A 23584-nucleotide genomic window follows, 5' to 3' on the forward strand; every position below is an offset into this window, starting at 1 on the left:
GTGACCCCTGTCCAACAAAGACACCCAAGGGTGCCACCACCATTCGGGTAGTACGTTTAGTTTATTGGTTAGTAGTGCACCCCGAGCACTCCGGGGTGCCCCGGCACCCACCCCGGGTGCCCCAGGGCCTGGCTTGCTTGGCCGGCCACTCTGTGCTTTTCATCCTAAACCTATTTCCCATGAAGGCTTGGGGAGAGACAGCGCCGTGTGCCCCAAAACCGGGGGATTTTCACAGAAAATCCTACCATGGCAAAGGGGCAATGCTTGGACCAGGGCTTCCAGCCCACATTTAAGGGACAGTGCAGCTGGGAAGCTGGGGAGCAGGAGGGAGCCCCCTGTTTGGACTGCCTGATGCATGTTGTGCCCTTGGGCGAGCTTGTGTGCCAGTGCATGTCCTACTCCATGCATGGGGGCTGTGCCACGACAGGCACTGTGCTCTCACACACACGTGTACATGCAGAGTTGCTGGGTTGCAGTGTGTGCGCTCCCCGTGTGCGTGTGCACACCCCAAGCATGCTCAGCTGCTGTGTGCTCGCTCTCTCCACACACACCACACACACCCTGTGCAAGCACAGCACACACTCTTCGCACACTCACTGCAGGCTCCACGCATGCGGAGGTGCAGCCAGCACTGCAGGTTCACTCTTGTGCATGCTCTGAGCACACTCAGCTGCTCGCTTTGTGCACACTCTTTCCACACACACCATGCACGCTCTGTGTGTGCCTCGTGCAAGCACTGCACACACCCTCTGTGCTCACCCTCTTTGCACGCTCGCCATGTGCTGTGTGCATGTCCCGTGCAAATGCTGTGTGCGTGTTCCCTCCCCACGCTCCCTGCACACTCTGCACAGGCACTCTCTGCATGGACTCTGTGCATGCTTGCACACACACGCAGGGCTGGCACGCTCACAGAGGCCATGCAGGCTCAGTGGACAATCTGCACACACCATAAACACTCTGTGCACACTCTGCAGCCTTAGCTGCACGCTCCGTGTGTGTTCTCTCCGTGTGTTCTCTTGCATGCTCTGTGCATCCTCTTCGCACACTGTGTGCACACTTGCTGCACACCCTCGTGCCTGCCCCCATGTGCACAGTCCATGTGCCCTCCTGCACGCCCCATGCACATGTGCGGTGCTCCAACGCTCCCTCTGCATGCTCCATGCACCTCTGGCACACTCCGTGCACTGATCGCATGTTCTCTCTGCACACGCGTGTGCACACTCGTCCCGGCGAGAAAGCCATTAAAGCGATGCCCCAGGAAGATGGGGGACGGAAGAGGGGAGCTCTGGGTGGGATCAATAGGAAATTAGTGACTTTACGCCGAGCAGAATGACGCCCAGTGGTGGAGCAGGGCTGTGCCGGTGTCCCCGCTCGCTCGGCGGCGGCAGCGTGGCCGTGCTGGTGTCCCTGCCCCTTGCACGCTGCCACCAAAGCGCGCACAGTCCCGGTGCTCAGGCACTGATCTCCACGGCGTTGGCCTCCTCCTGCTCCCGGATAACGTGCACGCCGGCAGTCCGCAGCAGCCGCGGGGCGCCGCGGGACCGCGCCGGAGAGCCCGGCGGTGACCGGTGGGTCCGCGTCGAGGCGGGCGAGCGAGCTGGCGAGCGGTGGTAGCGGCGAGTGGAGCGCCCCACGGGGCCCGGCGAGCGGCCGGCTGCTGGCACTGGCGAGCTGGTGTAGCCGGGTTCCACCGTGCCGCGGGGCTCGGGCAGGGAATCCTCCTCCGCCTCCGGCGAGTCCTGCCGAAAGACAAGGGGAGAGAAACGTGGGGAATGTGCGAGACCCTCTGCTGGGACGCTGCCAGCGTGCTACTGGTGCTACTGGTGCTGCTGGTGCTGCTGGTGCTACTGGCTCTCACCTTGTCTTTAAGGATGTACAAGGCCACCGGGTTCTTGCGCTCGTGCTCGCCGCTCCGTGGGATGCCCTCGGCTGTGTGGAAGGAAGGTGCTGCTCACCATGCAGGGAGCATTGGTGTCCCCCAGCCCACTGCTGCCACGCCAGGCCAGCACTCACCCTCGTGCTTCAGGCGCTCCTCGTCCTGCTCGGCGTAGTCAGAGGTCGGTTGTGTCTCTGCTTGTCGCTTCTCCCTGGAAAGGGGCAGGGGATGGATGGGGCAGCACTGGCATCGTGCTGGAGGAACGGGGGGAACTGCCAGTGGCTCATCCGGGGGGGTCATGTACTGCAGGGATGGGATGGGATGGGATGGGATGGGATGGGATGGGATGGGATGGGATGGGATGGGATGGGATGGCATGGCATGGCATGGCATGGGATGGGATGGGATGGGATGGGATGGGATGGGATGGGATGGGATGGGATGGCATGGCATGGGATGGGATGGCATGGGATGGGATGGCATGGGATGGGATGGCATGGGATAGGATGTGTCAAGATGAGATGAGATAGGATGGTAAGGACAAAATGGGATGGAAAGAGATGAAATGGGAAAAAACGGGATGGGACGAGACAGGATGGGACAAGATGGGACAAGCCCCTTTGTCTCCCATGTTATCCCCACACGTACTTCTTGGAGGGTTTCCAGCAGGCACAAACTGTTACCAGGGTGACAAGAAGGAAGATGCCGCCTGTGGACAGGATGATGTAGAGAGAGCTCCGGCCTGCAGAGGAGGAATGAGGGGGGACAACCCCCCAAAAAATTTTAGCTGAAAGCATCTGCAAGGGATGGCCAAACCTGGGAGTGCAGGAGGGGAGAAGGGTGGCTTACGGTAAACAGTGAGCTTCACGGGGACACTGCGGCCATGGCTGATGGGGTTCTCCACCAGGCAACTGTAGACGTCATCGTCAGCCATGAGGACACGGGTGATGGTGAGGATCTTCTGGTCAGGGGAGAGGAGCAGGCGGGAGTCGTTGCTCAGCGGCCGCCCGTCCTTCAGCCAGGTGTAGGTGGGCTTGGTTCCATTCTCGTGTGAGCAGTTGAGGGTGAAGAACTCACTGAGCTCCAGCACCGTTGAGGAGGCCACCAGCACTTGCGGCTTTGAGATGGGAACTGTGGGCAAGTAGAGGAACCACGGTGATGCCACGGCTCAGGGGACAGATGGGCTCAGGGGGCAGGAAGAGAGACATCAAAACCCCACCAACTTGAGGTGGCTGAAACCCCCAAAACCACCTCCAGCTGGAGAAAGCCCTCCCAATATGTGCTCAGGGAAGACATCCCATGGATAACCCAATCTCCCCTGTGTAGCTATGATATTTTCTGAAAAATCCTTTCTTTAGGATTTTTCCTCCTGAGAAGCTGAGAGGCCTCAGGAACAAAATGTAAACAATGATTATCTGCTGCTATGGAATGCAACAGGTGCATCTGTGATTGGTCTCATGTGGTTGTTTCTAATTAATGGCCAATCACAGTCAGCTGGCTCAGACTCTGTCCGAGCCATAAGCCTTTGTTATTCATTCTTTCTTTTTCTATTCTTAGCCAGCATTCTAGTGAAATCCTTTCTTCTATTCTTTTAGTATAGTTTTAATATAATATATATCATAAAATAATAAATCAGCCTTGTGAAACATGGAGTCAGATCCTCGTCTCTTCCCTCATCCTCAGACCCTTGTGAACACCATCACACCCCTGGATGTCCTCCTTGCCCTTACTGTCCACGGTGAGGTTGATGGTCTTCTCGCCAGTGAAGGTGTCGTCGGTGATGGACACCTCCACCTCGTAGGCGCCTTCATCAGCCAGCTGCAGGGGGCTGATGAGCAGCGAGCCGTTCTCCAGCACGCGGATGCGGTCGCGGTAGTCGGGCCGCAGGTTGCCGATGATCTCGGTGCCGATGGACTGGACGACGGTGACGGGTTTGTCCCTCTTCAGCTGCCACTTGACCACGGGCTTGTCGGCGCTGGCGCTGGCGTAGCGCACCGACAGCAGCGCCGCCTTGCCCGCCGTGCCCCGCACCAGCGGCGTGGGGCTGGTGATGTTCACCCCTGCCAGCAGACCTTGGGGTGTGGGGGGAGACAGCGGGTGCCCAGCATGGAGGAAACAGGGAAACGCCAAGCTGGAGCTGTGCTGAGCACAACCAAGGTGCCCAGCTTGGTTCCATAAGCTTGGCAAAGATGCACGTGTGACCCCAAAAGTGCATGAGGGGTGGGGGTCCTCCTGCACTCAGATCAATGCAACATGAGAAAAATCAAGGAATCACCCCCAAAATTGCTTTGGGCAAGGGAGGTGGGTTGTCGCAGACATCTTTTATGAAAAATCCTTTCCTTAGGATTTTTCCTCCTGAGAAGCTGAGAGGCCTCAAGAACAAAATGTAACCAATGGTTATCTGCTGCTGTGGAATGCAACAGGTGCATCTGTGAGTGGTCTCATGTGGTTGTTTCTAATTAATGGCCAATCACAGCCCAGCTGGCTTGGACAGAAAGTCCAAGCCACAAGCCTTTGTTATCATTCTTTCCTATTCTATTCTTAGCCAGCCTTCTGATGAAATCCTTTCTTCTATTCTTTTAGTATAGTTTTAATATAATATATATCATAAAATAATAAATCAAGCCTTCTGAAACATAGAGTCAGATCCTTGTCTCTTCCCTCCTCCTAAGGCCCTAGTGAACACCATCACAGTGGGTCAATGCAACCCCCTGTGAAGATGCATTATCACCCCCCAAAGCTGGATTGGGGGTGGGAGTGCTCCTGCAGCCAGGTCAATATAATCAACACTTTGCAAAAATGCATACATCACCCCAAAAATGCAAGGAGGAGGAGTGGATGGCACACCTGTTGCTAGGTTCTGCAAAAAGGCACGTGGTGCCCCCAAAAAGTGCAGGGGGCACCACATGCAGGAGCTCTCCTGCAGCTGGGCCTATGCAACCCTTTGCAGAAATTCATCTATCACCCCAAAAATGCAGGGGGAGTGTTCCTGCAGCCAGGTCGATGCAACCCTTTGCAAAAATGCACACATCACTCGCAGAAATGCAGGGGGTGGGAGGCAGGTCGAGGCAACCCTTGGCAAAGTTTTAGCATTGCCTTGCAAAAGCTGCCTGGGGAGTGAGAGATACCAGTGCAATGCTTTGCAAAGATACCTTAATTCCCCCAAAAATGGTGGGGGGGAAGGATTTTGTAGCCCACCCCCATCCCCATTGGATGCTCCTCTCCAGACAAAGCCCCCTCAGACACAAAACTGCATCACGAGAGCCTATGCACGTGCATTGCTCCTCATCGCTGGTTTTGAGCCAAAAAAGGCAGGGAAAATGTGTAAAAACATGATTTTCTGGGGGAGGGGACTCCTCAAAAGATTCTCCCTCCCCAAAATACCTTAGCATCCCCGTCCTGACATGCCAGGGGTGCCATCCGTGAGCCCCCCATACGGACACCGTCATCCACAGCGAACAAACCCCATATTGAAGAGGAGGGGAGAGTGGGAAAACCAGCTGGGCTGGGAGAAGCAGGAGCAAGAAAGGCCTTAAACAAGCCCGAAAAGTCATGGGACCTATTGGTATGCAGCGTCCGTCCGTCCGTCCTCCCCAGCAGCGCCACAAACAGGCCCGACTCGCCAAATTTAGGGGAACCCTCGCCCCACAGGGAAGGCCAAGGCATGGGATGGGGATGTGGCCTTCCATGCATCCCTGCCCCCTCCCCGTGTGCTGCTCTTTAACTGTTCCTTCCCCTTTTTTAACCCTATTCCTAGTTTGTTCTCCACTCTGGATGAAAAAAATTATTGGGGAGTTCATGAATAAATCAGGAAATGTTTCATTTTCCTACAGCATCCTTGGCTTAGGGATGGAGATATCTCAGCCCTTTTCAATGGCGTTTGTTAAAAAACCCCACCAAAAATCCTCATTTTCACACTATTTTGTGGAACAAATCCCTATTTTTTTTTTTAAAGTCCTGCAGTATTTTTGGGGTGTCCCCACCGCAGCCCTGGCTGTTTATAGGGTCAAAATCAAAGCCAGCAGAGAACCCAGTTGGTTTTGTTTTTCATCCATCCTCCTCATTTGAAGGGAAATGGGGCCTCCCCAGAGCTGCTTTTGGGTGCAAACTTTGGTAAAACAGAACAAAATTGTTGAAGGTGATTTTCTGTGTTGCCAGACCTGGGATGGGGTGGTCTGGGGCTCATTGAATTCCAAAAAGTGAGAATTTAGAGAAAAAATGATGGAGAAAATGATGGAGAAAACAGAGGGTTGCAGTGGGATGGGCAAGCCTAGAAATGGGGTGAAAAATGACTTTTTAAGGGCAGCTGAAGATTGGGTAAGAGAAAATATTTGGAGATGCTAAAAAATGAGGAAAAAATGGGGTTCAGGGAAGGAAAAAACCTGGGGAGAAGATCGGGACAGGGGCAGTGCCAAATCCTCCCCCACATCAGGACCTGCTTGGCTCCAGAAAAGTGTTTTCCCCATTTCCATTCCAATTTTACCCCCTTTTTTCCCAGCTCCCAAGCAGAGGGTACGCTCGACAGCGCAACAACCCTCCCTCCAACCCCCCCCATAGGGCATCACCACCCTCATCACCCCCCCGGCCCTCACCCTCCATCTGGATATCCCAAAAAAACATGGCAAAAACGGGAAAACGGTGGGAAAAAAGGGAAATCTCCCTACCTGCGTGCAGCGCCAGCAGCCAGGTCAGCGGCAGCAGGCAGGGGGGAGCGGGGTGGCCCCGCGGGGCAGCCGGCGCTCCCCACATTTCGGGCAGGCTCGCCCCCCGAATTGCTCCGCTTCCCCACTCCGGGCACGTCCCTCGGAGCTCCCGGCTTGGCGCTTCGCCCGGCTAATTTATTTTTTTTCCCTTTTTTTTTTTTTTTTTTTTTTTTGTTCTTTCCTTTCTCAATAGAGCCCTGTGTCCTGGTGGCTTTCGCCTCCTCGGAGGCCTCGAGCTGACATTTATTTGAGGAAAAACCACTCAGATTTGCAATTTTTTTCCCCGCTTACAGACCCCCAGTTCCATGTTTTCCCAGTCCCCGGGACACACTTGGGGTGGGGGGCATCACCCCACCGAGCCCAGCCGAGGTTTGCCGTCCCCTCTGCGGACAATCCAATGGGATTTTGGGCTCTGAGCACCCCATTCAGCTAAACTGGGGTTTTCCTCAGGAGGGGTGTTTTGCAAAGCTGAACCCCCGCCCCAAAAAAGCCATCCCCGCTTTTTTTTTTTCTTTCTTTCCCCTCTTCCCAGGCTCTAAAGCGAAGCCCGGTGGCATCCAGGCTTCATTCCAACTCCATGCCAATTAGCGCTAGTTCCCCGGGCACCGCTGAATAGGGCAGCGGGATGTGAGGCAGGATGCCCGGAGCCATTTCCCACCCCCCTCCCGAGCCCTGCGGGGCTCGTCACCCCAGTGAGCCACCGCCCACCCTCCCGGGGGTCTCCGGGACCCCAAAAGGGGTCGATGCCTCCGAGCATCCTGTCCCAGAGGGAGGGACATGCTCTGGGGGAGATGGGGGATGGTACAGACGGAGTTTTGGGGAGACATTAAGGGAGGCAGATGCTTTGGGGTCACGCTATGGGGAGGTGCTTTGGGGGGCCTTTGGGGGATGCTGTATGGAGATGTTCTAAGGGGATATTCGGACGGGGTCAGGGATGCTGTAAGGATACTTGGGAGCGACTCGCACGGGCATGCTGTGTGTGGGGTGTTCCAGGAATGCTCAGGGGGCAGTTTCAGGGATGCTCTGAGGCAGACACGGTTCCTCCACCCCCTTTCCATCGGAGGCGGGACTCGAACCAGTGACCTCAGAACCGTGAGGGGCTGGGGCTGGGGGCGGCCTGCGGTTGGCTATGGCGGGGGGCGGGGCTTGAGGCGAGGCGGGGGCGAGGATGGGCGCGGCCGCGGGGCCTGAGGGCGTGACCGGGACTTTTGGGGGCGTGACCAGGATGCGACCGGGGCGTGGCCGGGGCGTTACCGGGCCTCTCTGGGGCGTGGCCGGGGCGTGGCCGTCTGGCGGAAGTGGCGCCAGGATTCAAAGCTGCGGTGGCGGCGGAAGTGGACGTTGGTGCGGCCTGAGGGGCTCCGGCGGGCTCGGCGAGGGGGATTTACTGGGGGAATTACGGGGAATGAAGGTGCAGAGGCCTCCGGAGGCGTTTGGGGGATACGGGAGGATGGGCCCGAGGCCGTGGGGCAGTGCCCAGGGGCGGGTGAGGGGTGAGGAGGGGCTGGTTGGGATGGGGGGCGGTGGAGTTCGGGTACCGGGAGATCGGAATGCGTGGGGGGCAGTGGGGAGAGAAGAGAAGGGGTGCAGCGATGGGGCAGAGGGGCTGTCAGCCGCCATGGGCTGGGGGTCCCGCTCGGAGCTGCCGGAGGGCAGCGCGGGGAGAGGCAGGAGGGCGCTGGGCAGTAGGAGCTGGGGCAGGTGCGGGTTGAGCAGCAGGAGCTGGGGCCAGGTGCGGGTTGGGGTACAGGAGCTGGGGCCAGGTGCGGGTTGGGCGGCAGGAGCTGGGGGCAGGTGCGGGTTGGGCTGCGGGAGCTGGGGGCAGGTGCGGGTTGGGCTGCGGGAGCTGGGGGCAGGTGCGGGTTGGGCAGCAGGAGCTGGGGGCAGGTGCGGGTTGGGCTGCGGGAGCTGGGGCAGGTGCGGGTTGGGCTGCAGGAGCTGGGGCAGGTGCGGGTTGGGGTCCGGGAACACCCCCTGAGCTCTGCTCCCGTCCCCAGGGCCGGGCCCGCGGTGGTGCCGGGATGGGGCTGCCCTCGAAGGGGCCGGGACAGCCCCCGCAGCGGCGCTGGCGGGCGCTGGCCGAGAGGAACCAGAGCGTGGCAGCCGTGGGCGCCTGGGTGGAGAGCGGGCCCGGGCAGCAGAGCCCGGCCTTTGTGAGTGCACCGAGGGCACCGTGTGCCGGGGCTTGAACCCTTCAGTGGGCCAGTAACACCCCCAGCCGGGCCAGAGCCAAAGGGGATCTTTTTCACAGCCTGAGGGCGGTCAGGAGCATGGCTCCTAAAAATAATAATTTGTTTTAATGTGATTTAGCGGGGTCAGAAGCTGCTGTGATGTCCATGTAGTTTGGCCTCCCCTTTGCACAAGCCCTCTGTTTTGTGGAGATAAACAAAACTCTACAACTTTGTGAAAGTTGTAAAGCTGGTATGTTTATTACGGTGTATTTATTACCGGTATGTTTATTACAGCGCTGGACACATGTAGAGATTACTCTCTTTAAAAGACATGTGTACTTTTGGGGACTTCACGTCTCTTTTTATTTTCTTCTCAAATACATATGCATACAATTTCACAATAGGTTCATACATATTCATTTTTACGAATTTCACATGACATTTGCTGCTAGTTCTTCTTTATCAGAAAGAATTCTTAGGTCAGGTTGACCTGCTCTCACAGTAGTCTCTGTTTCTCTTTATCACTTTCTGTCTTTTTTCTCTTTGTCTTTCACTGAAGCAGTTTCTCTGAGCTTAGGCTTTTTTGCAGTCAGGCTAAATAATTATGTTTTCAAACTACACACTTAACTCAAAGATGTACATTTCACTTAAATCAAAATGGATTTCTACTCTGGAGAATTTCTACTTTGTCTCACCTTAACATCTCTCTGGATGGATCCCCCTCCAATAAACTGTGTTTTTTGAGGAGAAATGCATCAATTTTAAACATCAGTCAGGTGGGGCACCCAGCCAGTGCTGCTTCTCACTTTTCCACTCATCCCTTAAGGATGTCAGGGAGTAAAGATTTTATTCTGTGTTGCTGATTTTAAAAACAATTAAAAGATTAAGCTGAGTGTTTCAGGGTCTGGAGCCAATCTCTACTGTACCCTGTTAGAAACACATAAGGAAATCTTGATGGATGCTTATCTCAGGGATTTCTGTTTTGAGGGTTATTCTAAGAGGACTAAAAGTGCATTAAATATTGGATGATGAGTTCAGTCCCCTGTAATTAATGTCTGAACATTATAGAAGCTCCTGCCCTTCTGAGATGATTTATTTCTAGATTGTAATTTAAATCCTGAAAGGCTGAGATAATTTATGGAAATCAATCATCTCCATATTCCACAGGACTTCCATTTTGGCACTATGGAATTTCGGGGGGAGCTGATATTTTCCTGACAGCTTCAGGGGGCCTGGATGCTCCTGGGGCTCCCCACATGAGGCTTCCAGAGGTGAATGAAGCTGCCCAGGGTTATCTGAGCTTGTTTAATACACTTAATTAATCCATAGTAATGCCTCATGCATCAGAGTTGCTGCTGAGGTGGGCAGTAGGTGGGCTGGCACTGGGCTGTTCCCTGGAGCACTCTCTTGGTTTCATCCCTAACAGGGTGGATTTCTCCCCATCTTGGAGTTTTGTTGGGCTGTGCTGACCCTGCTGTTCCAAGTCCATCTTGGGTCTCACCCTTTCCTCCATCCCCTCAGTCTCTGCTTTTTCTTGCTGTGTGGGCAGCCAGGAGAGCAGTGCTGTTTTAATTTAAGCCATGGTGGTGTTGCTTGGCAGAATTGCAAAGAAAACAAAATGGGATTTTTGGGTTTTTCAGGTCATTGCTCTTAATCTTTCACTTCAGATAGTAAAGACATTCTGAAGCAGTGCTGTGCTCTGTGAACTGCTTCCCTGATGTGCTTCCAGCCTTGCAGAACATCACCAGGATGAGGGGCTAGCCTGTTCCTGTGGATCCAGGCTTTGGATGGTTGAGCATCCTTTAATAGGAGCTGGGAGCTGCTCCAAGGGTCTCCTTTTTCTTTCCTTCCCTGTGTGTTGCAGAGAGGCAAAGGCAGAGGTGTGCTGCTCTGTATCTCTAGTCAAACTCAATCCAGCCCATAATAACCCAGTAGATATTGTCCAAGCTGTTATTCCACATATTTTGAAACAAAACATGAAGTTTGCTTTGGGTGCTGCTTGTCTGCCTGGTCACTCCGGGTGGGGGAAAAGGGAATCCAGGGACACAGGCTGCTCTAATGCTACAGTTTAACAAAACCCTGGTGAGATTTGCTTCCACCTCATCCAGGCTTCAGCATCCCGGGTGGAGGAGGAGCTGAAGGAGCAGCAGCAGCAGAAGGCAGCCAGCCTGAGGAGGTTCCAGGGCGAGGTGAGGCAGCGCGTGAACCGGCAGGCCAGGCTGCGCCGCAGGCTGGAGCTGCAGAAGGCCTACGAAGCAGTAAGTGAGGCTCTGTCAGGAGAAACTCCTCCAAGCACAGCATAAACTGGGAAAAACCCAAACACTGGAGCTTAAGTCAAGGTGTTAATGAGAGAAAATGAGAAAATCTGAGGTTTCAGACCCTGTGGTGGCAAACAGTGTCCAGGCTGGGTCAGTGTGACGCTTTGGTTGGTGCTGGAGATGCTTTGAAGCCTCCCCAGGGAAAGGTTACTGGCTCCCTCAGGCAGCAGCAGAACAGAGTTCTGAAGCTCTCTGTGGAATTGCCTGGAGTTAAAAAACAGCCATGCAGGAGTTGGGAATGATGTGGATGTGTCCTAGCTGCCTTTGAAGCAAAGCAGTTTTTCTGCTGTTTCTTTTCTGATCCCTTTTCCAGAGCAGCCAAGTATTTTTCAAACAACACTTTCCCTCTGTCTCCACATTCCCTTTTCCTCCATGGGCTTCTTTTGGATTATCCTATGAATATATTTAATTCTTTCTATTCTCAAGCAAGTGCTGGGGAGGCTTGCCAGGATCTGACTGTGGCAGAAAAGAGAATGCACTGACATGTCACCAGCTTTGGCCACCCTTGGGGTGTTTGGGCTGTTTCCATGGCTGGCTGGGGATGTCCTCATGTAACTCTGCCAGCTCCAAGCGGGAAGCCCGCAAATACCCTCAGCCCCAAAGAACCTGATGCTTCTTTGTATTCCCAGCATGGAGAGCCAAAGCCTCCCTCTCAAGGGTGGTGAAATGTCACCACAGTTGACTTCTTGCTGGGTCATGGTTGGAGATCCCTGTGGCTTTTTCCTGGCAGGTGGAGAGGGAGAGCTGTGCTGCTGTGCAGTATTTGACCCCCTGGAAGAACACGTGCCTGTTCCAAAGCCTCCCTGCTCCCATCATCTGTGCACCCAGTGGCTCTGGCCCAGCCCAGCCAGAAGAGGAGCTTGGGGAGCCATTCCAGCAGCAAGCTGCCGAGGTGAGCCCTGCCCCTCCTGTGCTTCCATTGCTGCTTTGGCATTTTGGATCCTTGGCGTTTGAAATGGGGAATAGGCCATGCTTTCTTTTTTTCTTCTACAGCACATCCCTAGTATTTGGGTTTAGCTGTTGAATGAAACGTTAGCTCACATTGTCACCCTGAAGGTTGTGGTGCTCCTCAGGTGTCTCAGCCGAGATGCTGTGGCTGAGCTGCTCTGGCTGCTGGCAGGCTCGGTGCTTTCCCAGCCGTGTCCTGACGCAGAGGTGGCACTAGGTGGTGCCACCTCATTGCAGCTTGTCTCGTGCAGCCCGAAATCTGGGAAAACCTGCTTTCAGGACTGTTTAGGCTTTTTAAATTTTTTTTTTTTTAATAGTGATGTTTATGGTGCATTATGTTGTTTAGAAAGCCTGTGTGCTCGCCTAGGAGCTGGAGTTATTCCAGTTGGAGCACCATGGGATGCATTCCAGTTGAAGTACCTTGGGGTGGAAAATCACTTCTGGCTGGATACCAAGCAAGAAAATTTGGGATCTGGCATCTGAGCAACATGTTTTGGGAGCAGATGAATTGCCTGGATCAGAATTTCGGTACTCTGGGGCAGCTCTGAAAGACCCTGATTGTGTGTTGGGTTGTGCTGCCTTGGTGGAGCTCCTTGGCTGGAGCAGACTGAGTGGGAGCTGTCTCCTTGTAGCTGAACTTGTGCTGTGTTTTCTTTGCCTCTCCTCTGGCTCAGCTCAGCAGGGCTGTGCAGCAGGTGCGGCGCAGGCTGGCGTCCCGCAGGATCCTGTCCCACGGCGCCTGGAGCCAGGAGGAGGTGAGGAGGGCTGGCTGGGCTGAGGGCAGAGAAATCATCTTGCAAACTGCTGAAGGTTTGGCTCTTAATTAGCAAATTCAAAACATAATTCAGGAAGTTTCTCCAGCAGGAATGAAATAAACGGTGCTTTCCTGACGCACCTTATGGCTAATCCATTTCAGAGAAGGCACCAGGATAAAGTGTGTGAAAACATCTCTGAGATGAACTCAAGAATGCAAAGTAGACTTTTAAAGGTTGAGATTGTGATCTGGGTATCTAGGAGGAATGTGATGACCAGCCTTCCCTTCAGGTGCCTTTATTTCTTCTAATCTCAACCACTCTTCCCATTGCATCAATTGCTTGTTTTGTGTGGGTGGCAAAGATCTGGAGGGTTTTTCCTCACCCGGGGCTGGCTTCTGGTAGAGAATGGTTGGCATGCAGCTGCTTTCCTCAAAGCAGTGCATGGAAGGAGGTCAGTCCCACTTTCTGTTCTGCTGAATTTCATCCTGCTTTTGCTCCTTCAGTTCTCAAGACCCCTTTTGTGTTGTAGCTATTTTCCCGGTCTCTATGCCAAGACCTTTCTTGGACTGATGTACTTTGGAGAACACCAGGAGCAGCCCAGCCTGTGTTTTGACTTATTGCCTCTGGAGCCAGTTTCCTGCCCATCCTGTAAATCTTCATTCCCTTCTCTTTTTCAGGTTCACCAAAGGTGAAGTAGATCTTTGCTGATTATCTAGAAACTGTCCTTTATAGAAGGGCTGCTCTGTCTCTTCTTTGTACTCTTGGATTTCTGATTAAGTCTGTCAGCTCTGCAAATAGGATTCAGAGAAACACAATAATTATGGTCTCAAAAACCTTGTTACCTGTTTCCAACAGCAAACATCCTTCTTGTTGAGCTACTAATGCATTCAGTGAGATAAGTTGATTTATGATCTCACATAAATAACAAAGCCACTGCCCAGGTGAGCCAGAGGGTTACAGGAGATCCGTGGGAGTCCTGGGCAAGTCATCCACAGCAGTGAGAAACACTGGGAGGGGTTTGGGACCATCCTCCCATCCCAGCCTCACTGCACCTACAGTTAATCTACATAAGGAAGTTTAACAGCTTCCCTGATTTATTCTGGGAGGAATATATTGATTTATTGCATTGCTCTGTTTTATTACTCCATAATATATGAGGAGAAAAAAGCTCCCATATTCATCTAAATCTCTCTCTGTATGAAGGTTTGGCATGTTCCCAGCCTGGCAGGGGTGCAGCCTCTTCCCTTCTCACCAGGTGCAAAAGGCTGCCACAGACCATAACCATGGACCTGACCCCCTTGGTAGTGCTGCCTCTGCTTTTGTGCTCCTTGGATTTCCTTGTGCTTTGTATTCCAGCCCATTTCTTTGGTTTTATCCCAAGGGTTTTTCACCCAATACTTCTACAAGGCAAGTGGGGTCAGTAGCATAATCAAGATGCTTCTTTCTTCCTTCATCCAGGCTGATGATGAATTCAAAGAGCAGAGCCCACCTCGTTCTTACCCTATTTCTGTGCAGTGAACTCCTGAGACCAAATCTGGGCCATGTTTTTAATCAGTTTTGTGCATCCCACATCAGACTTCCATCTAACAGGTTTTGCTTTACCCCAGTGTTGAATTAGGCCACGTCAAGAGCTCAGCTGAACCCCAGAGTCTTCTGCTGCTCTTTGCCTGAGGCCTCTTCCTTCTATTGTAGGAGACATTCAGCTTATCCTGGCCTGACTCTTGACAAATTTATGCTGGTTGCTGCTTATTTTTGTTTTCTTGTGGTTTACAGATAGTTTGCAAGGTAATCTCCTCTTGTTTTTTCAAGAGTCACAGTTAAACTCTTGAGGCTAATATCTTTTATTTGGTAATTCCTTTTCCTCCCCCTTTATTTAAAGAAAGACACTCCTTGTGCCCTTTGCTTATAATCTGGACCTCCATAGATTTCAGGGAGCTGTTTGCACCTTAGCTGTTGTTCTGGCCCAGAGGAAGTCCATCCTCCTTAAAAACCTCAGCTTTAGGAATAACCTGACTTTTTCTTCCCAGTAATAGTCCCAGCATTTTTCTCCCTGCTGCTGCTAACTCAAAGCAAATCTGGCTGAAATGGTTTTTTCCCCTCAGTCCTGTTTTCTGCATTTTTCTTCATCTTTTTCCTTTCTACCTGTAAAGTGTTGCGTTCCCTGTGATAATAATCCATGTTCCTAAGATTGCTGCTCTTTCTCTCCCCCCCCCAGGATTTCTATTCAGGTTAAAAGCATCCAAGGAGTTAATTGCCTCTTTCCCAAGCAGATACCAGAATGGTAATTGCCTGGAAATGACCTGTCCAGTGTTCCAGCTCATCCTGTTACTGAGTCTTTGCCTCCAGGCTTTGATGGACAGCTGTAGCTCCCCAGCATGGCAGCACCCAAATTCTTTTCCCCAGTGTCTCATTCCACCAAGTTGGTGTTGTTTTTCCACAGGGTCATGTCTTTCTGCCTTCAGTGCTCCAGAGAAACACCCAAAGCAATAACCCTTCCCTCTATTCCCTTATCCTTACCAAAGCAGCTATTCTGTCAGGTTTCTGTCATATTGGGGTTGATGGAGTGATTCCTGTTGTGCCTATCAAATAATTCCAGGCTATTCTCTGTCCTTCCCAAACAGCTGCAGAGCCATATCAAGGAATTCTTGGCATCACCTGCTCTCCTACTGATCCATCCTTTCCCTCTCTCAGCAGTCCTGTGCTTCCCTTCCCACCATGCTGAAGGAAAAAAGAAGCAAGGGGAAAAAAATTATCCTGGCTTCAAGCTTGCTTCTGGCATTTTAATTCTTTATTTTCTAGGAAACAATCTGCTGCCTCTCAAAATATTGTGGATTGCCACTGGGGAGCCTGCCCACTTCCCATCTGAAGGAGTGTACTCCGTTCTCGGTGTCGCTCAGAGATTCCAGCTCCTTGCCACTGTGAAATGGTGCTGGAGAGGTTTCTGCCTTGCCTTTCCTTCACCCCATGTCTGTCCCACTGCTTCTGCAGTTGGGGAGGGCACAGTCACTGTCACCCTGCTGCATTCCTGTTGCCCAGCTCTGGTGGCCCATGGTGCTGCTGAACACATGGTGCTGCCAGATCCCATCCAAGTGACAGCACACGCAGCCTCCTGTGTGCTAAAGCTGCTCCAAGGGTGTTCAGTTTTCCCTTGCCACCAAACAGCCACATTTCAATTCCATGTTTACACCCATGTCCTCCCTTCTCCAGGATCCAGACCCTTGCCCAGCAGCTGCAGTGCCCATGGAGGAGAGTGAGGAGCTGCTGCTGGCAGGACACCACGATCTGCCTGCTGAGTTGCTGGAGCAGGGCACAGCTGCACATGGCACTGGGCAGGATGATGGCTTCTACCTCAAAATTGAGTTTAAAAAAGTAAGACTCATGCAAAGTTGGTCTTAAGTGGTTTGGATCATAAATTTATTTTGGTGTCTGGAAGAGGCTGCTCTTGGAGGAGCATTTGCTCCCTCAGGCCTGCTTAACTCTTCAGCCCACCATCCTCAAAGCAGGTTTGGGAGCAGTACTGGAGCTCAGTGAGGTCAGCACTGCCATTCCCTGCTTTCATGGCCTTGGCTTCCTGCCTGCTTGTGATGCCACTTGGCAGCTGCCCAGGTGAAAGCTGAAACCAGGGCGTGCTGTCACATCATACCCAGAGCCATGCTCAGACCTCATGCTAAAAGACCCAAGGGTGAAAGAGATCAAATCAGTCAGAAACATTGAAAAGAGGAGGAAAGCCCCCTCCCCCCCCCCAAAAAAAACAACAAACAAACCCCAAACCCCAAAGCTTTGTATCAGGTGAAGGAGATGGCTGTGGCTATCCCAGTGCCTGGGGGTGGCAGGCCCTGCCCTAGGAGGGGTTGAGGAGGGCTTGATGTACTTATCCTTCCTCTTTTGTTTTCAGGCAGCTGTTTTTGAGCATCTGGGGGGTGGAAATGGTTCATCCTGATTGCCTGGGGTGGTTGGTAAAGGCTTTATGGCTGTGGCAATGTGTGCCCAGCCTTGGCTGGGGGTTAGTCCAGCTTGGAGCAGAAATACTGGCTGGGCAGATAGGGACACAGCAGGAGTTTGTGCTGAGGTTTACACTGAGGTTTTTGGGAGATGTTGGCTGTGGAATTCCCCATAACATTTAGTTATTTTTTGCACACTTCAAGTAATTCATAATAGAAGTTTGGGATGGGGAGATGGGTATCCATATTTAAAGTAAACCAGAGCCTTCCTCCAAGGATATCTTTAGAGGTGTTTTGACAAAGCTTTGGTGCTCAGACTCCTATATTGAGATGTGGCACATCTCTGCTGTTCATGGCAAACCTGGACCCCAGATAAAGCCCATTTCCAAGGCTGGTCATCCCATTGAGGTCTGGAGGGATCACAGTGAGGCCCTGCCTCCAGTGAAGAGCATTTTGCTGGGGGAAGATGAGAAAGAGCTTTGGTGATGCTGATGCTGTCCCTTCCATTATCTCTCAGGTCTGTGGTGGGTCGGTGAAGGACTCGAGCCCTCCTGGGAGGCCACACAGTGAATGCCAACCTCCCCTCAGACTCTGGGCTGGTGTTGACCAAGAGGAAACCAGGAAGCAGGTCTGTCCAGGGGAGCCAGGCCCCTTGTGGTTTTGTTTGAAAGAGATTGGGTGTTAAGAATGCTGCTGGCTCTAATAAGAAACCTCAGAGGAGCTTTGATGTATGAAACCCCTAGTGGGTTTAGCTTGTCAGCTTTTGGTCTCAGGTCTTGGGCAAAGCTACCAGGTTATTTTTTAAAATCTGTTCGAAGTGGAACTGTTACCTACTCAAAATCTAGGATCTCAATAACACCAAAAATTTGAAGGAGAAGCAGGCTCCTTTCATTCTGCCTGGCAAAACCATGGGGTGCTTGCTGCAGTTGCAAGGAGCTTAAGAAGCTGCCAAAAATGCTTAAAAAGAAAAAAAAAAAAGAACAAAGCTAACTTTATCTTGTTTAAATACAAGGCTGGAATATAAAGGTTTCTTTGCTTTTGGGAATAGCCTCAAGCTCAGCCTGCAGGCCAAGTGGATGATTTCACAGTGAGGGTTTACAGCCTGTGTCCTGGACAGTTTGGACACTTTGGCTCATGCTAATCTCAGTGATACAGAGTGATGATGTTTCTCTTGGATGCCTAAAGCCAGTGACTTTTATTTTCCTACTTCCTCCTGCCATGAAGAGGAACATTTCTCTCTCCCTTTGTCACCTTTCTTGCAGTTTGCAGTGTAAAATTATGAACAATTTGCATGGCTTTTGTTTCTTACAAGTGTTTTCAAACCAACTGATCCCAAATATGTTTGTGGTTTCTCACCAGTGTGACAACAGCTGGGGCTTCTCAGGCTGCTCCTCCTAACCCTGCTGTTCCTTTCCTCTTGCTTTTAATCTCCTTGGCTCTGATCCATCCAAGATAACTCGTTTTGCTGCACTCTCCTCTGCCTGGGGTTTTTCCATCCGGTTTTCTTCACTGGCAGCCTGGTGATCTCTTCTCCTCCTCCTTTATCTCCAGCTGTGCTGGGCTCTCTCCACTGAGTGAGGTGGACAAACTCAGCCCAAAGGTTTTGGCATTCATGGAGAAAAATCTGTGCATTAAACTTTTGGGAGTCATGAAGCTCAAACTAGCTCTGTACCCCACAGCAGGAGGGCCTTTGATGGGGGCTTTAGCCAGGAGGTTTCCCTGCCCTTGCTGCATCAGTGGGATCACCCAAAGCCCAGACACTAAACCCTCAGTATCCATGTGGGAGTTCTTCCCTGCTGGGCCCCTGGATGTGTCTCAGCAATGGTTTTGCCACCTTGGTGGTTCTCCTGCATGCAGAGAATCCAGCTTGGTGTCATACTTCCATCTTTTGGAGGAGGTACAGGGTTCCAGTGCATTGTAGGGGAGCACCAGTGTCCAGGTGGATCCAAATTGAAGCAGGCTGAAGTTGGAATTGGCTCTTTTCCCCTCAGCAAAGCGAGAGTTTAGGAGTTTGCCAGGTGGCAGAGCTGCCATCCATAGGCAGTGTCCAATGATTATCCAAATCATTTGTCATCAATACACTTTCAATTAACCTTTCTCTATATTTCCTAGTATCAAAAACAATAACCAACTATCATCATCACTCCACAACCACCCCCAAACAGACACAGAATTAACCCCAGAACTAACCCCCCCAAAAAAACCAAACAAAAATACAAACCATGATCATAAAGGGATAAAGTGGATCAAAAATACAAACCATGATCATAAAGGGATAAAGTGGATCAAAAATACAAACCATGATCATAAAGGGATAAAGTGGATCAAAAATACAAACCATGATCATAAAGTGGAGGGATGCTGGTACAGAGCTCTCCAATGCTTTGAGATCACTTGGTCTTTCCTACCTTGGTGCCATCTCTCCAGCTTCCCAGTGCTGGGTCACGTGCTCTCAGAGATATTGAGGGTCTTTTGGGGAAGGAGCAAGGTTCCATCTTCCTGCAATCAAGCTGAGCACTGATATCCCTGGATATTTTTCCCAGGTGATTCTCCTGCATGTAGAGAATGCAGCTTGGTGTCATGCTTTCATCTTTTGGAGGATGTACAGGGTTCCAGTGCACTGCAGGGGAGCACCAATATCCACATGGCTCCAATTTCAAGCAGGCTGAAGTTGGAATTGGCTCTTTTCCCCTCAGCAAAGTGAGAATTTAGGAATTTGCCAGGGGGCAGAGCTGCCATCCATAGGCAGTGTCAGTGGAGGGATGCTGGTACAGAGCTCTCCAATGCTTTGAGATCACTTGGTCTTTCCTACCTCTCCAGCTTCCCAGTGCTGGGTCACGTGCACTCAGAGATAATGAGGGTCCTTTGGGGAAGGAGCAAGGTTCCATCTTCCAGCAATCAAGCTGATATCCCTGGATTTTATCCCAGGCATCCTTCCCCAACACCCTTGTCTTGTTGTGTGCAGCGGCAGAGCGAGTTCCTGCGGTGCCGGCGCCTCTGCATGGCCCTGGAGCGGGAGCGAGTGCGGCAGCGCCAGCGGCAGCAGGACCGGCAGCAGAGAGTGTCCCAGTGAGTCTGTGCACCTGGTGGGGTCACCTCCTCCACCAGGGTCCTTCAGAAGGTTGGAAAAGTCTTGTGAGTTTGTCTGGCACTGATGTGTAACCGCCCTGGGTGGGATTCACGCACCCTTGGGCCATGTTGAGTTCTTTAGCACTTCTCTATCTAGTTTTGAAGTCCCTGTGCAGCTTGTTTAGGAGCTGGGAGCCAAATCATGGGGCTGGCAGAGGTGCAGCTTCCCAAACCATGACTCTGGGAACCTAAGCCTGTGTTTAGAAACTTTGGGGTGAGGTTATGTTGTTGTGCTAAGCTGTGACCATCCCTGACATTTTTAATATCAGACCCTTCACCCTCGCAGCCATAAAAACTTATACAGTGTAATAAAATATTTTACAGGCATTTGTTCCAGAGTTGAACACTTGGTATCTGTGTTCAAGTATCGGTTGTAGTGGAGTTTTCTCAGCTTTTCTTGTGAAGGGGTTCACTAAGGAGAAGCTCAGCAAATTCACAGCACAATAGGAAAGGTCCTGTAATTTTTGGTTTTTCCCTGGCTTTATTTTGAATGAACAGACCTAAATCTGGCCATCCTGGCTCTTCTGTGATCAGGCTTTGGGGGAGTGGGACAGGCACCACAGGGCAGGATTTCGTGGGCATTTTTTGGGAAAAACTGCCAGTCTAAAGCAGTGCTCCTTGAGCCACATCCTGACATTCCAGTGGCACTTGGGAGTTTGGGAGAGTTTGTCCTACCCTGTGAATGCTGGCAAGGCCCCAGGGATTCCTAGTTAGGGCAATACCTTTTTATTATGATTTTTTCCCTTGAAGTGTGTGCAGAGGGGAGCTGGGTTTGTAATTACAGGGTATAAAGCCCTGAGCTGGCCTTGGCCTAGAGTGGATTTATTGTGCTGTACTTAAGGTTCTACATTTAATTTAAAAAACATTTCCAATTTTATAACACAACCAGAGAAGGTCAACTTAAGCACTTTGTTTCTGGATGTAAAGATTTGACCCCCTACATGAAGTAAGGTCTGAAATATCTTGTCCTGACTTCTTCCCAGCCTTGATTTTGGTTTTAATGCCCCCTGGCAAGGAGTGGCCTGGGACACATTGCTGCATTTGGGAATAAAATGTCAGACACTTTGGTGTAAAGGGTTTGTGCTTTGCAATTGCTGCTTGTCAGGGGAATGTGTGTTGTGTTTGGTGGAAATTACACAACCCAGGTCCCACTAAAGGGCTGGACGGCCATGTAGGTGCAAGGGAGACTGAGGAAATAGAGGGAAACTTGGTTAAAAGTACATTTTGAAGCCTGTTTTGGAGGGAAACTTGGTTAAAAGTACATTTTAAAGCCTGTTTTGGAATGTCTCTGCTGTAGCCAGCCCTGTCACACTTCCCTGTCCTGGAAGGTGCTTACAGAAGGATCCAAGCTGCCTCATAATCAGAAACAATGGGAAGTGGGGAAGCTGGGAAGCCAAGGTGTTGGTCCTTTCTGAGGGGTATTAAAGAGCCCAGCTTTGTTTAAGGACAGAAGTGCAGCTTTGGGGAACTGTGTGTGGCAGGAGCATGTGTGGATGTGATACAGGAGGGAGCTGGAAAGAGGAAAATTCAGGATGGTGAGAAAAAAGGCAGGCAGGAAGAGTTTAAAGGCAGGAGAGCGTTCACAGGATGGTGTTGCCATATGGGGGAAGAATGGAGGCTTGGGAAGCTTTTTTGACCATTCCATGTTTAAAGCCAATATGTTTGTTTATATTTATTTGTATTTCATGCTGTAATTCGTGCAGAATTACTTTTGCCTTTGAAAGCAGCAGCATCACCCAGCCAGGAATGGAGGTAGGGATGGGAAGCTCCTTCTCTGAGCCATGTGTGTGTTCCTGCAGGATTAAGAGGCAGAAGGAGAATCAGCGCCAGGCAGAGGAGCAGAGGATGAGAGCCATGGCTGAGCAGAGAGAGCCTTCCCCAGGAGAGCAAACCTGGGCAGCCCTGGCCCAGCTCCAGCTGGAGGAGAGGAGAGTGAGGAGCAGACAGCAGCGGGACAAGGAGCACGTGAGGTACAGGCAGTCTGTGCTCCTCGTGCAGAGCCAGGTGTCACTGCCAGTGGTGATGTTTGATCCCTTGCAGGTATGTTGAAGCTCTGAGAGCCCAGATGAGGGAGAAAGTCAAACTCTGTAACATTGATTTGCCCCCAATATGTTCCTGTGGGTCTGATTTCTGGGATTCCCACCCGGATACCTGTGCCAATAACTGCGTCTTCTACAAAAATCACAAAGGTAGGAGCTCCTCCTTTCAGACAGGAGACAACCTGGGCCTGATTACACAGGGAGAAATCAAACCCCAGGATAGGTGTTTCCATGCTCCTGGGCTGCTGTGCAGAGATGCTCCTCCAAATATGCTCTGGAGAGGGCAAGTCAGGGGCTTTGCTGCTTGACCCAGCCTCTGTCCCTTAGGGAGTGTAGTGGCATCCTCAGCAAGGTACCAGCTCCTACAATGTGTTAAATTACACAGCTGTGACACAGCCACCTGTGGCTATGGACACAGCCATGAGGAAAATGCTGCAAAGCATCTCATTAGGGACACAGAGCCCTCTGCCTTAAATGCTGAATTGTCTGCCAGGAGGATGCACAAAGGTCTGGAAATGGCCTTCCTTAGGTCATGGAGTGCTCTGACCTTCAGCATGGCTTGGGAAAATACCTGACTGGGCAACTGGGAGTTATCTGGGAGGGAAAATAGAGACATTTGGGTTCATAAAATAATCTTTGGCTTGTGTACTGATTCATGTTCAGGAGTGTGGAGAGTTTGCAAATGGGTGTGTGGAAAACTACAGGCATGCTGATTTACCTTAAACCCCAATCTCTCTGCTCTGGTGAAAGGCTAGAGCCAAGCCCAGTTTCAGGCCATAAGTGCAACTCTCATGCCCTGATAGTGTTTGTGTCCCCATCCTGCTCAGCCTACAGCCAGGTGCTGCACTCGGTGATCTCCTCCTGTGCCCCTGCAGCCACACGCTCTCTGCAGGACCTGGCTGCTCTCTGTGCTCGCTCGGGGAAGCGTCTGTGACCGAGGAGCTCCGTGTGCCCGGGGTGAGCAGGGAGTGGGGCTGTGCCGTGTCCTGCCTGCCCTCCACACCAGCTGCCAGGACGGTGCCACCTTTGCTCTCCCAGGCTGTGCTGTGCCTCTCCCACTGTGCCCCAGGGGTGCAGCTGGCCGGGGCGATGGTCGAGGTGAAGGAAGCAATTGCTCTGTGGGGTTGGTTTATGGCAGGCACTTACATTCCAGTAGCTGACTATTGACTACATATCCTTATTGACTAATCATTATTGTGGAATAAACTGCTTTCAAAGATTGTTTGTCTCATTTGAAGTGTGAAAGGAGGAGAAATGAGGTGACAGGGGTCAGTATCCCTTAGGGGAGGATTTCTAACCTTTCCCTGCTCCCATCTTTCCCTTTTCCTAGGGCCTCTGCCAGCCCCTGCCAGTTGGATCACCTTCTAGAGCCTTCTAGAGTTATTCTAGACAAGCATTAATACACAGACCATTGTTCTATTTGTCTTTGCTTTTCTACAGTTTAAATCATTTTTCTGCTGACCTATCTCATAGCTGCTGCTTAGCTCTAATCACAGTTCTGCTGTCTCTGGAGCTTGCCTTTGCAGCTTTCCCAAAACTCTCTAATTTTGTGGATTCCCACAGTTCCCTCTTTCTTTTCTGTGTGAGCACCTCTCTTCCAGTACTACCCACACAGCTTTGTACCTGACCCATACTCCCATAACCTCTACTTTGCTCCTGAAAGGAAGGAGCATTTTTCTAGTTAAAAAAATTTCAGGCCTTTGC

General features: G+C 51.5%; 2 protein-coding genes across 6 annotated transcripts; one reads left to right on the plus strand and one right to left on the minus strand.

Moving 5' to 3' along the window:
- Positions 1 to 42: 42 nt before the first annotated feature.
- Positions 43 to 6696, minus strand: HEPACAM (hepatic and glial cell adhesion molecule). The gene is made up of 7 exons (XM_054647440.2): positions 6541 to 6696; positions 3607 to 3948; positions 2726 to 3007; positions 2525 to 2618; positions 2014 to 2087; positions 1859 to 1929; positions 43 to 1739 (listed from the first exon to the last, which is right to left on the minus strand). The coding sequence occupies exons 1-7, from the start codon at positions 6623 to 6625 to the stop codon at positions 1452 to 1454; spliced, it is 1236 nt and encodes a 411-aa protein (XP_054503415.1). The 5' UTR covers positions 6626 to 6696; the 3' UTR covers positions 43 to 1451.
- A 1158-nt stretch (positions 6697 to 7854) lies between these two features.
- On the plus strand, positions 7855 to 23100 carry CCDC15 (coiled-coil domain containing 15). 5 transcript variants are annotated; one of them, XM_054647297.2, is made up of 11 exons: positions 7855 to 7990; positions 8577 to 8732; positions 10859 to 11008; positions 11799 to 11960; positions 12691 to 12771; positions 15979 to 16140; positions 17230 to 17340; positions 19678 to 19781; positions 21641 to 21811; positions 21882 to 22030; positions 22684 to 23100. In XM_054647297.2, exons 1-11 carry the CDS (start codon positions 7985 to 7987, stop codon positions 22812 to 22814), a joined length of 1383 nt encoding a protein of 460 aa, XP_054503272.2. In that variant the 5' UTR covers positions 7855 to 7984; the 3' UTR covers positions 22815 to 23100. The 5 variants fall into 5 exon arrangements, with proteins under 5 accessions (XP_054503272.2, XP_077046067.1, XP_077046068.1 ...); XM_077189952.1 differs by having other exon boundaries at positions 22708 to 23100; XM_077189953.1 differs by having other exon boundaries at positions 22756 to 23100.
- Positions 23101 to 23584: the final 484 nt, after the last annotated feature.

This window comes from Agelaius phoeniceus, chromosome 23 (assembly GCF_051311805.1).
Source record: "Agelaius phoeniceus isolate bAgePho1 chromosome 23, bAgePho1.hap1, whole genome shotgun sequence".
In the NCBI taxonomy this organism is placed as follows: domain Eukaryota; kingdom Metazoa; phylum Chordata; class Aves; order Passeriformes; family Icteridae; genus Agelaius; species Agelaius phoeniceus.

Coding starts and splice junctions, on each gene's coding strand:
- HEPACAM (XM_054647440.2), bottom strand. CDS start 6,625: ATGTGGGGAGCGCCGGCTGCCCCGCGGGGCCACCCCGCTCCCCCCTGC. Junction 3,949..6,540: donor GCTGCTGGCGCTGCACGCAG/GTAGGGAGATTT, acceptor CCACACCCCAAG/GTCTGCTGGCAGGGGTGAAC. Junction 2,088..2,524: donor TGCTGGAAACCCTCCAAGAA/GTACGTGTGGGG, acceptor GCCCCTTTCCAG/GGAGAAGCGACAAGCAGAGA.
- CCDC15 (XM_077189950.1), top strand. Junction 11,009..11,798: donor TGCAGAAGGCCTACGAAGCA/GTAAGTGAGGCT, acceptor TTTTCCTGGCAG/GTGGAGAGGGAGAGCTGTGC. Junction 16,141..17,229: donor TCAAAATTGAGTTTAAAAAA/GTAAGACTCATG, acceptor ATTATCTCTCAG/GTCTGTGGTGGGTCGGTGAA.